Source organism: Dermochelys coriacea, chromosome 4 (genome assembly GCF_009764565.3).
Source record: "Dermochelys coriacea isolate rDerCor1 chromosome 4, rDerCor1.pri.v4, whole genome shotgun sequence".
Taxonomy (NCBI): Eukaryota; Metazoa; Chordata; order Testudines; family Dermochelyidae; genus Dermochelys; species Dermochelys coriacea.
Genome location: NC_050071.1, coordinates 87,361,680 through 87,374,006, shown reverse-complemented (window position 1 = coordinate 87,374,006; position 12,327 = coordinate 87,361,680). Strand labels below are relative to the sequence as shown.

Sequence of the window (12,327 nt, the reverse complement as noted above, 5' to 3'; positions counted from 1 at the left end):
GACTCTAGAACTCCAGCTTGCGAGAGGCAGAAGCGGAGTTGATGGGGGAGCGGCAACAGTCAACACACCGCCATCCTCACGGCCAGGTAAGTCGACCTAAGATACACCAACTTAAGCTATGCTATTCGCGTAGCTGAAGTTGCATATCTTAGGTCAACCCTCCCCCCCAGTGTACACCAGGGCCTAGTGCCATTGAAGTCAATGTGAGTTTTGTCATTGACTTCAGAGGCACCAAGATTTCACCTTAAGTATCTTTGATGATCTACTTTGTGTCTTCTGTTTTTACAAAATCCACACTGAATGACACAGTATTTAATTTGTTAAATGTGTAGAGTTAAATAACAAGGAACCATGACGGGAATTATCCAGTAATTATTTTTGAGGTGTTTAAAGACAGTGGCTTAAGACTATATTAAACCTTCAGTTTAAACAACAATATGCTAGTGCTGTAAGGAAATGAAATTTCCTAATATTGAGGATTTTTAGCTTTAGTGGAAAATCACATTTTTTCTGACTTTTTCTTTCTGCTACCATCTGAATAAAACCTTTTCAAAAACAATATTGACACTCTTTATCTACTTCTATAATAGTCTTAATAGTGGATCATTTGTAGATAGCCATTGATGAGTGAGTGTTTCTTATCAGTGGATGAAGAGATATTTTCAAAGAATTTGTGAACTAAGAACATTAGGTCGTTAATCCTTCATTATTTAGCAACAAATGTGTTGTCAGTAGTGTATCTGAGCAATAGAAAAATCTAGTGGTAGCTGAATGCATCAGTGCAAATCAATAGAGCTTGTGTTACAAGTACCCCTTAGAGCATGGGATGTTTTGGATATATTTCTTCTACTTGTGTTTATAGAAGGATCAGGTTAATATGTCCTTGCAAACAGTCTGACTTTGTTTAAAATGGCTACACTTTTTGATAGTATTGACAGTTCCGCTTGTGGAACTAAAAGCAGTAAGTATGCTTTGGCAATTACCTTAATTTGTTAGTCTGAAAAAACAAACCATTAAAATATAAAATAGCTAGGACATTTAAAAAATTAAAATTAAAACAAAATGCTGAATGTAAAACTGGAGTTATATTCATAAAAGGTAAGCACAAAAAAATGAATGTTGTGTGTTTATGTGAGACACAGCAATTGCTCTGGGTGAGATGTCACAACCCTCAGCTGTACAAGGAAGTAAGGTTACTCACCTGTTACTCTTCCCACTCTCACTCTTATTCCCTGGGGTGGAAAGCATGAGGAGCCCTTGCTCTGCACACTCACCCACTTGCCAGCCAGAGTAGCTGACTTGATACATGGCACAGGAGGAGCAATATGCTTGATAAAAAGGGGTGAAGAAATGCACTCCCTAGATCAAGGGGGAGCAGAGAAGAAATTATTACTTTCCAAGAAACAGTTTATGCGCTGGTCTGCTTCTAGGGCAATGCAGCTACTTACTGCCCCTTACTCGGGGTACAAACTAGTCCTGTGTGTGCCCAGTTCTAAATACGAGCCACTATTTGAAAGCCTTTCCAATGCAGTAGAAATGGATTTTGCTTCAGTATGTTGTTGTTTTTTTTGCTGTGTGGCAGCCAGATGTATTTTGTTGTTGAAATCAAACCTTATGTGTATGGGTGAAGACTTGTTTGGAAAAATAAAAGTTTGTTGTTAAAATTCTTTATTTTATTTTTAATAGCCACAATAATATATATAGCACATAGGTAGTGGAAAATAATGGCACACAATCATGGATATAGAGATACACATGTATATAACTGTCTAAAGTGACAGTTTAGTTTAAAAGAAAAGATCTGTATTTGTATTGATTTATACATAAGAAACACTCTTTGAAGTTCAGTATCTCACTTCTTGAATGTCAGTTTTGGGTGGGAAAAGTCTTTAACTCAGTAGGTTCCCTTCCATCTCTTGGCTGTGCTCTGTAACAGAACCATCAGCCCGGGAAACTACCTTGTCAGCCCACATGTCCCCGATAAGTTTTCTTTTCTGGCTAGTAAACTCTATCATCCAAATGAGAACTTACGCACATGTTTGTTCTAGGTATTCCCTGTTCCTTCATATAATTCCCATAATTCTAAAAGCAATATGCTGGGCTACTTCTCAGTTTTCTACAGTTACATACTAGTGATTCTGAAAATATGCACTCGTGACTGTAGCTAAAGTAACTCCTTAGAATAGGGCTCACAGATATTCTGCAAAAAAGAAAAGGAGTACTTGTGGCACCTTAGAGACTAACAAATTTATTTGAGCATAAGCTTTCGTGAGCTACAGCTCACTTCATCAGATGCATCCGATGAAGTGAGCTGTAGCTCACGAAAGCTTACGCTCAAATAAATTTGTTAGTCTCTAAGGTGCCACAAGTACTCCTTTTCTTTTTTGCGAATACAGACTAACACAGCTGCTACTCTGAAACGAGATATTCTGCAGACTTTTGAAAATGGGACTTAGGCGTCTAAGTCATTAGGTCCTTTAAAAAATTTTAACCTTTATGACTGATGTCTTATTTAGCATTATAATATTAAGTCTTCACTTTTGCAAAAACAGAATATTTGATTATTATAAAATTCTCCAACAATAAAGCAAAACTAAGAACTCAGTTTTCAAAGAAATGGCTCCGGACTGTTACGCTGCTATATTCACACAGTTAGTCTTTTTGTGACTTTCTATATGCAGAAGCCCATAAACAATGTGATGATCTTTTGGCTGACTACACTCATGTTAAAAGAAAAGGAGTACTTGTGGCACCTTAGAGACTAACAAATTTATTAGAGCATAAGCTTTCGTGAGCTACAGCTCACTTCATCGGATGCATCTCATGTTGACACATTTGGCTGGCATGCTGCCTGCTCACAAGATGTTCTACTTTTGCTAACTAGGTGCCAAATACTGATTCATTTAGACTGGCATTTTAATTACACTACAAATAGCAGCAGTTAAAGGAAGTTTGTCTTTTTAACTGCCACATTCATGTCACAATCCACTTTGTTTGCTAAAAATATAATCTGCCCAGTGAAATGAACATGTTTGCCTTCACTTTTACCTGGAAACTAAATAGGAACCTGGCAAATCCAGCATTGGCCTGCTAAACACAGGGTTGTGAGTTCAGTCCTTGAGGGGGCCATTTAGGGATCCAGGGCAAACATTGGGGATTGGTCCTGCTTTGAGCAGGGGGTTGGACTAGATGACCTCCTGAGGTCCCTTCCAACCCTGATATTCTATGAATATCTATGAAATCCATTTAGATCATTTCACATGTCAAAATATATGCAGAATTAGATTATTACTCTTTTATAGATGGTCAGTTTTACAAATAAATTATTTTAGAAACGGAAAAAGATATCCAACTCTGTATGTCCAGGACACCTCCCTTTTTTTAGTTTAGTTTAATTTTTTCCTTTCTCTCTCTCTCTCTCTCTTTCTCCTTCACCTCTTCCAGCTTTAAGGTGAGCTGTTGTAGCAAATATTGTGGGCCTGCTCTTGAGAGATACTGAGCATCTGGAACTGCAGTTGATTTCAGTGAAAGTTGTATTGTGCAGAGATCACACTATTTTTATCGTCATTAATGCAAAAATTGTAGAGTACATGCACTTTACATGATCCTGGCCACACAGGGAGAATGACAAGATGTGAGGGATGCAGTTTAAATACGCCACAACTGTATTAACTCATCTGGGAACTACCCAATAATAACCTCACAGTGCATGTCATCATTCCTTCCGTAATCATTTCCACTTACATTTGGGGAGATCTGTTGTTAGCCCTCCCTGGTCCCAGCCCATTGCTGGGACCTTCCCTTCATAAGCGGGTTAAGGGACTGGGGAAAGGGGGTTGTCTCCCATTTGTGCCACATGTAGGAACCCCTTTCTCAGCTTCCTTGTGGATGCCTTCCCTTAAACTGGATTTGGAAATGGAGTTTTCAGAGAACCAGACCACCTACAGAATGAGTACTTGCACTGGGCACCTGTCACCTGTTAAGTTGTGACAGCTTGAACTATACCTTCTTACCTACCCCGCCAGGTCCCTGACCTGCTCTGGGAAAGATGAGTAAATCCACCCAACCTTGGCCAGTCTGTTAGTGAGGGGAAAATTCCTTCCCAGCTCCAAAAAAGGTGACTAGAGCAATGACCATAATACCTGGTCCTACTCTGATCCCATAGATGGGAGGGTAGGTGCTGCTGCTATGACATGAAAGAGGGCTTTGCCAAGAGAGAACAGAATATAAATACCCTCCCTCCCTCAAATGTGCATGGTCCAGAGGGTCACCTGAGTCCTTTTCATCTGCTTCTGACTCAGGTGATACTTTTCCTCCCCTCCCCTCTTTCCCCGTTCTTTGGCCACAACTCCTTTTATTCCCAATGACCAGACAAAATCCCTCTACATTCAAGGTTGTGGGGAGTACACTGGGATGCTGGATGCTTCTTCAGTTAAATTACATAAACCACTTTACCCTGAATATCAACTCATACAAGGCAACAGTTTTCATGGCAGTTTAGAAGGTTGAAGCTGCAAAATGTACTGTGTATAGACCGATGGTTCTCTTAACCTTTTCCATACCAGGACATCCCCATTTAGACAGGGCTCCCTCCCATTTAGCAATAAGGGAAGGGCAGGTTAGTTGTTCACATCCACTAGTTTGAGCTCGCTATAGCAAATCAGTTCCAGGCTCCACAATTTTAGCCAGAACTTCATGAGAAATTCCAGAGTTTCTAAATCAGCATAAACTTCAAATGTTCTCAATCCACTCATGGGCATTTTTAGTTGCAGTGAAGATCAAATCTATTATAATTGTACATATTTATAATTACTTCTAGCTACTAGTAACTCAGAAGCATGTTATGCAAAGTTCAATGATATTTTAATTCATGATTTGACTTGACAAATACAATTATCTTTTCTTTCATTTAAAACCAAATAAAATCCAACTTCAGTACAGCAGACGACCTGAAAAATAATTCTCAGTGAGGTTGCACAATAGCCAGATTGTAATTTTGTTGCATTTTACTATTGGGGCTTAATCCATCTGAAAGCCTCTGTGATCTCTTTGGGTATTTAAACCTCAGTGACTTTCAGATGATATTGCCTCGTGAGACTGAACCATTCAGCAGAATGGTTGGACTACTGCTGAAGCCAAAATAAAAAAGCAAAATGCAGCTCTGCAGCCACAAGTTGGGAAATTTATAGGAGTCAGAGAAATCATTGCAGTTCTGAGCATTTCTCATAACTTATGTAAGAGTCATGTACAGCTATGGTTGGAGAGAGGTTTCAGCTCAGCAATTTATCCTCCATTGTTTTGAGATGTACAGATTTGTCTTTTTATGAGCTTTGGCCATAGTGGATGTGTGGATGAGTTTGTTCATTTGTTGTGGGTAAGGAAATTAGGAAAGAAGTCAAAACGCTTTCTCTTTTGTCAACCCTGTCATTGTGATTTTGGTTTGTTAAATGATTCGCTACTTTATTCCTGACGAGGGCCAGGGAGTGAGATTTGACCTCTTATCTCACCATCAACATTAATATTATCTTTTGAGAATCTGGATGGACGGGGCTATATGAATACAAAGTACTGTATGCGTGTTTAATGAATTTAGCCTGACCACAATCATGCTAAAAACTAATACACTACAAGTTTGTGACTCGTCGAGGAGGTACACAGGAAGTCTGAGAGAGAACCAGGAATAGCACCTAGTTTCCTGATTCCAATGCCAGTTTCACTAGGATTGCTTACATGTGTAATGGACCACCTGTGCTTAATGTGTTGCAAGAATGGGCTGGTAAAGGCCAGAGGATGATATAAACTGCTTTCCCAGGTAAATCTAAAACAGGAATAGAACTGGGGAAGTAAAACTGTTGCCCACTATGGATGAAATTACCCCCCTATATGTAGATGTTCTGAACCCATCCAACATGATAATTTACATCATAGAATATCAGGATAGGAAGGGACCTCAGGAGGTCATCTAATCCAACACACTGCTCAAAGCAGGACCAATTCCCAATTTTTGTCCTAGGTCCCTGAATGCCCCCCTCAAGGATTGAACTCACAACCCTGGGGTTAGCAGGCCAATGCTCAAATTACTGAGCTATCCCTCCCCCTGGCTAGGCAAAAGCCAAGACATTATTCTTGGGAAGGGTCATTGTGGCGTGCTAATGAGATGTTTCACACTCCATCCTCTTCAGTTTCAAATGCCCTCTCCATCTCTAGAGAAGGAACCAGAGGAGGGGGAGAGAGAGATGAAGGCTTGCACCAGTAGCTAAGCTAAGTAGGTAGGCACTTTCTGTTATTCGTGGGCCTGCTAAGGTCTTCCAGAGTGAGTTCTATTGTTGCAAATATAATGATTCATAAAGTCAAACTGTTTTCAGGTATTTCTAGGCATATTAACCTGATCCTTCTATAAATACAAATAGAAGAAATATATACAAAACATCCACTGACACCATTTCCCAGCTCCCCTGGCCTTTCCTCTCCTTGACTTGCCTATAAGACATCTCAAATTATTATTATTTGTATTACCATGGCATTTAGGAGCCATAGTTATGGACCAGGACCCTATTGTGCCAGACACGATACAAACACAGAACAAAAAGACGATCCTTGCCTCACAGAGCTTACAATTTAAGTATAAGACTAGAAACAGATGGACATAGATGGATAAACAGGAGAGTACAGGAACTCCTCACTTAACGTTGTAGTTATGTTCCTGAAAAATGTGACTTTAACCAAAAGGATGTTAAGCGAATCCAATTTCCCCATAAGAGTTAATGTAAATGAGGGGGTTAGGTTCCAGGGGAATTTTTTTCACCAGACAAAAGACACAGACACACACACACACACACACACACACACATACAGAGACAGTATAAGTTTTAAACAAACAATTTAATACTGGTACACAGTGATGATGATTGTGAAGCTTGGTTGAGATGGAGGAGGAAGGGCAGACAGAGACACACACCTTGTGTGTGTTTGAGAGATAGAGATGCACATTTCCCCTTTAAGTATGAAGAGTGGGGTCAGAAGTAACGTGCCTTGTTAATTAGATCAGCAAGCTGAGACCTGACCACAGCTGCTCCCTCCGTCAGTGTGTCCCCCCTGCTCTATGGAAGATGGGGTAAGCAGGGTACAGGAGCGCAGGGGGACATCCTGACATTAGCCCCCCTCATCTTCCCTTGCCCCCCACACAGCAAGCAGCAGTCTCGGGGAGCAGCTCCAAGGCAGAGGGCAGGAGCAGCACATGGCAGTGGGGGGAGGGACAGCTGAACTGCCTGCAATTGATAGCCTGCTGAGCAGCTGCTGCACAGGGAACTTAGGGGAGCAGGGAGCTGAAGGGGGGCTGCTGGTCCACCCTGGTTCCAAGCCCCCACCAGCTAGCTGCAACAGGCTGCTCTTCCAGCAAGCAGTGGACAAAGCAGGCGGCTGCCAAATGACGTTAGAAGGGAGCATTGCACAACTTTAAACGAGACTATTCCCTAATTGATCAGCAATGTAACAATGAAACAACATTAATCAGGAAAACTTTAAGTGAGGAGTTCCTGTACAAGGAAAGCGGGGTGAAAATATTGCTTAGTATGATAGGCAGTGGCATAGCAGGCATCAAATGTTTTGTAGGCATCATGGCTAAGGAGCATTTTAGAGGAAGATAATGAGAGAGCTTTGTAGATGTTTATGGGAAGGAACAGCATGGGATAAAGCAAGAAGGTGCTTGTTTGAAAATTTAAAACGTGTGTGATGGAGGCAGGTATCATGGGCTGATTGAAGGTGGAAACTGATCCCTCAATAGTAAATGAAAGTTTATAAGGATAGTATGGGGATAAGGGCCGTGAAAGTGAAGACAAGAAAGTTACATTTGATGCAATAGAGAAGGGTGAGCCAGTGAAGGGATGCAAAGAGAGGGGGTAACATAGTCAAAGTGATGGGCTAGGAAAATGGTCTCAGTATTCTGAATGGAAATGAGTAGGAAAAGATTGCGTTTGTTGAGGCTAGAGAAAAGGATGTTGCAGTAATCAAGATGCAAGATCACGCAAGTGTGGATAAGTTTTAGCTGTGTGGATGGTTAGGAAAGGCTGTATCTTAGAGATGTGATGCAGAAAGAACTTGCAAGATTTAGACATGGACTGGATTTGAAGACCTAGAGGGAGGTCTGAGTCAAACAGAGTTACAGGCCTGAATGACAGGTAGGATAATGGTTTTTCCACAGTGATTGAGAGAGGAGGTAACAGGGAGGGTTTTGGAGGAAAGATTAAGAAATCTGTTTTAGAAATATTGAGCTGGAACTGACAGCTAGACATCCATGAACAGATGTTAGAGAAACAGGCCAAGATTTTAGTTTGCACAGCCACACACAGGTCCGGAGTAAAGAGGTACATCTGTGAATGATCAGCATGGAGATGGTAGTAGAATTTGTATTTGCAGTTGGGATTACCCAGTGATAAGGTGTAGAGGGAGAAGAGAAGGGGAGCGAGGACAGAACCCTGTGGAGCCCCTACAGAAAGCTGGAGGGCAGATGAGGACTATTCTCCAAAGGACACACTAAAGGAGTGATTAGAAAGCTAGAAGGAGAACTAGGAGAGGACAGTCATGGAAGTGAAGAGAGGACAAGACCTCAAGAAGAAGAGCATGATCAACAGTGACGAAGGTATCTGAAAGGTCAGTGAGCATGAGGCTGGAGTACTGATTCTGATTTGAACCAGTTCTGATTTGGTTCTGAAAAATAAAAGCTCAGATCAGGGGAATCAATACACGCAGCAAGTAGTTGAGATCTCTTGTGGAGTGGGCCTGGGGTTTGAAGTTAGTGATTAGGGCTATAGATTTGGAGCCAAAACTAGAGAGGGAGCAGAAGAGCCAGTAAAAAAGAAAAAGAAAAATCATTGGTGCTCATTTAAAAACTGCACACCCAGCAGATTAATCAATGCTCAAATCCTCAGAACTTGTCTTGCAAAGCAGAAGGAACTCCTCCAGTATAAGCTTGTGAGCATCAGCTGAAGAAAGCTCAAGTATCTACAAATGTGAATATGTAAAAATTCACAGGAAAGAACTTAACTCAGACTCACAACATGTACTTATGAACTCATTCAGCGTATCTGTAACTATTTACCTGAAGAAGAGCTCTGTGTAAGCTCAAACGCTTGTCACTCTCACCAACAGAAGTTGGTCCAATATATTACCTCACTCACCTTGTATCTCTAATATCCTGGGTTAATATCCAACATGACTACAATAATACTGCATTCTGTTTATATATCTATATTCATGATGTATATATTAAACTGTAAAGATATTCCAGTATTTATATCAAAATATGTTAATGGTTACTTTATCATAATAATTTTATTAGTTTAAGGGTTATGTTAATCAGTGTCACAACCTAACTGTAAGTTAATGTTTTTTCAGTGAAAATTAACTTCCTGTAGTTGTGACAAACATGCGAAAGTGTTATATCTGTAGGAACTCATGTCGGGACAAGTCTTGCTCTCATTGACATCAGCTGCAAAATTTTCATTTATTGTGGTGGATGTCGGATATGTCCCTAAATGAAAGAGCCATATGCAATCTTCTAACATGTTTATTCACGTGTCATTTCTATTGATTATTCTAACAATACTAATGCAAATATGGTTCTTTTATTCAATAGGGTATCACATTTGATGAGTTCAGATCATTTTTCCAGTTTTTGAACAACCTAGAAGATTTTGCAATAGCAATGCAAATGTATAATTTTGCAAATCGTTCCATAGGACAAGGTGAGAATTATTACTTTTTTGTTAGTAAGTGATTAAAAACAGATATTTTGTGCAACTTGCAGTCCTGCTCTTGTCCTAACAATTTTTCATCATTACTGGATATTACTAGGAAAATAGGATATAACTGTATCACTGAGAGTTTATTTGATATTTGAAAATAAAAATACATCTGCTGTTTATCAGAAAATAGTGCTGTCTTTTTCACCACTTTCGGTGAACATTGTCATTTAAACAGATGCCATCAGTGCAAACTAATTTAATCATTCTTTTTCCTTCAAAAATTGAAAAATATTTAGCTGAATTTGATTAATACTAATTATTTCCTTATTTTGCTAATTTATGTTTTATTCATGTGCCTAGAGATCTGTTGTAATTTTAGAAGATATTATACATACAACTCATAGACTCATAGATTTTAAGGCCAGAAGAGACCATCGTGCCCATCTGCTCTGATCTCCTGCACGTCATAGGCCATATAGCTTTACCAACTACCTCTTGTAATAGATCCATATCTCTGTCTGACTTACTGAAATCCTCAAATCATGATTTAAAGATTTCCAGTTACAGAGAATTCATCATGTACTCTGCTTTAAACCAGCAAGTGACCTGTGCCCGATGCTTCAGAGGAAGACAGAAAAACCCCAGCGTTTCTGCTAGTCTGACATGGGGGAAAATTCCTTCCTGACCCCAAATATGGCTATCAGTTTGGACCCTGAGCATATTGGCAAGACCCACCAGACAGACACCTGGGAAAGAATTCTGTGTAGTAGAGCCCTCCCCATCTATTGCCCTATCTATGACCATTGGGGATATTTGCTATTGGCAGTTACAGATGGACCACATGCCATTGATGCCAATCTCATCATACCAACCCCTCCATAAACTTTTCAAACTCAATCTTGAAGCTAGTTAGGTTTTTTGCCTCCACTGCTCCCCTTGGAAGACTGTTCCAGAACTTCACTCCTCTGATGGTTACAAACCTTCATCTAATTTCAAGCCTCAGCTTGTTGATGGTCAGCTTATATCCATTTGTACTTGTGTCAACATTGGCACTTAATTTAAATAACTCCTCTCCCTCCCTGGGATTTATCCTTTGATGTATTTATAGAGAGCAATCATATCTCCCTTCAGCCTTTGTTTGGTTTGGCTAAATAAGCCAAGCTCCTTGTATCTCCTCTCATTAGTAGGTTTTCAATGCCTCTGATGATCCTAGTAGTACTTCTCTGCACCTGTTCCAATTTGAGTTCATCTTTCTTAAACATAGGAAGCCTGAACATCACACAGTGTTTCAGAGGTCTCACTAGTGCCTTGTATAATGGCAATAACACTTCCCATCTCTACTGGAAATACCTCACCTGATGCATCCTAGGATTGCATTAACATTTTTCACAGCTTCATCATAATGGCAGCTCACAGTCATCCTGTGATCAGTCAGTACATCCATAGATTCATAGATACTAAGGTCAGAAGGGACCATTCTGATCATCTAGTCTGACCTCCTGCACAGCGCAGGCCACAGAATCTCACCCACCCACTCCTATGAAAAACCTCACCCATGTCTGAGCTATTGAAGTCCTTAAATCATGGCCTCTCCAATCTGCCCTGGAGGAAAATTCCTTCCCGACCCCAAATATGGCAATCAGCTAAACCCTGAGCATATGGGCAAGATTCACCAGCCAGATACCCAGGAAAGAATTTTCTATAGTAACTCAGATCCCATCCATCTAATATCCCATCTCAGGGCATTAGTCCTATTTACCCTGAATATTTAAAGATCAATTACTTACCAAAATCCCATTATCCCATCATACCATCTCCTCCATAAACTTATCGAGTAGAATCTTAAAGCCAGATAGATCTTTTGCCCCCACTGCTTCCCTTGGAAGGCTATTCCAAAACTTCACTCCTCTGATGGTTAAAAACCTTCGTCTGATTTCAAGTCTAAACTTCCTGGTGGCCAGTTTATACCCATTTGTTCTTGTGTCCACATTGGTGCTGAGGTTAAATAATTCCTCTCCCTCTCCTGTATTTATCCCTCTGATATATTTATAGAGAGCAATCATATCTCCCCTCAACCTTCTTTTAGTTAGGCTAAACAAGCCAAGCTCCTTAAGTCTCCTTTCATAAGACAAGTTTTCCATTCCTCGGATCATCCTAGTAGCCCTTCTCTGTACCTGCTCCAGTTTGAATTCATCCTTTTTAAACATGGGAGACCAGAACTGCACACAGTATTCTAGGTGAGGTCTCACCAGTGCCTTATATAACGGTACTAAAACCTCCTTATCCCTACTGGAAATGCCTCTCCTGATGCATCCCAAAACCGCATTAGCTTTTTTCACAGCCATATCGCATTGGCAGCTCATAGTCATCCTATGATCAACCAATACTCCAAGGTCCTTCTCCTCTTCCGTTACTTCTAATTGATGCGTCCCCAACTTATAGCTAAAATTCTTGTTATTAATCCCTAAATGCATAACCTTACACTTCTCACTATTAAATTTCATCCTATTACTATTACTCCAGTTTACAAGGTAATCCAGATCCTCCTATATAATATCCCGATCCTTCTCTGAATTGGCAATAC

The 12,327-nt window shown here is 40.3% G+C and overlaps 1 protein-coding gene across 7 annotated transcripts in view; it reads left to right on the top strand.

Moving 5' to 3' along the window:
- Nucleotides 1–12,327, top strand: part of MICU3 (mitochondrial calcium uptake family member 3) — a 166,795-nt gene that overhangs the window by 131,960 nt on the left and 22,508 nt on the right. For all 7 annotated transcript variants that reach the window (XM_038398887.2, XM_043513713.1, XM_038398890.2 and 4 more), the window contains one exon: nt 9,635–9,743. In XM_038398887.2, the coding sequence (XP_038254815.2) occupies nt 9,635–9,743 (109 nt within the window). The remainder of the gene's footprint in view (nt 1–9,634; nt 9,744–12,327) is intronic.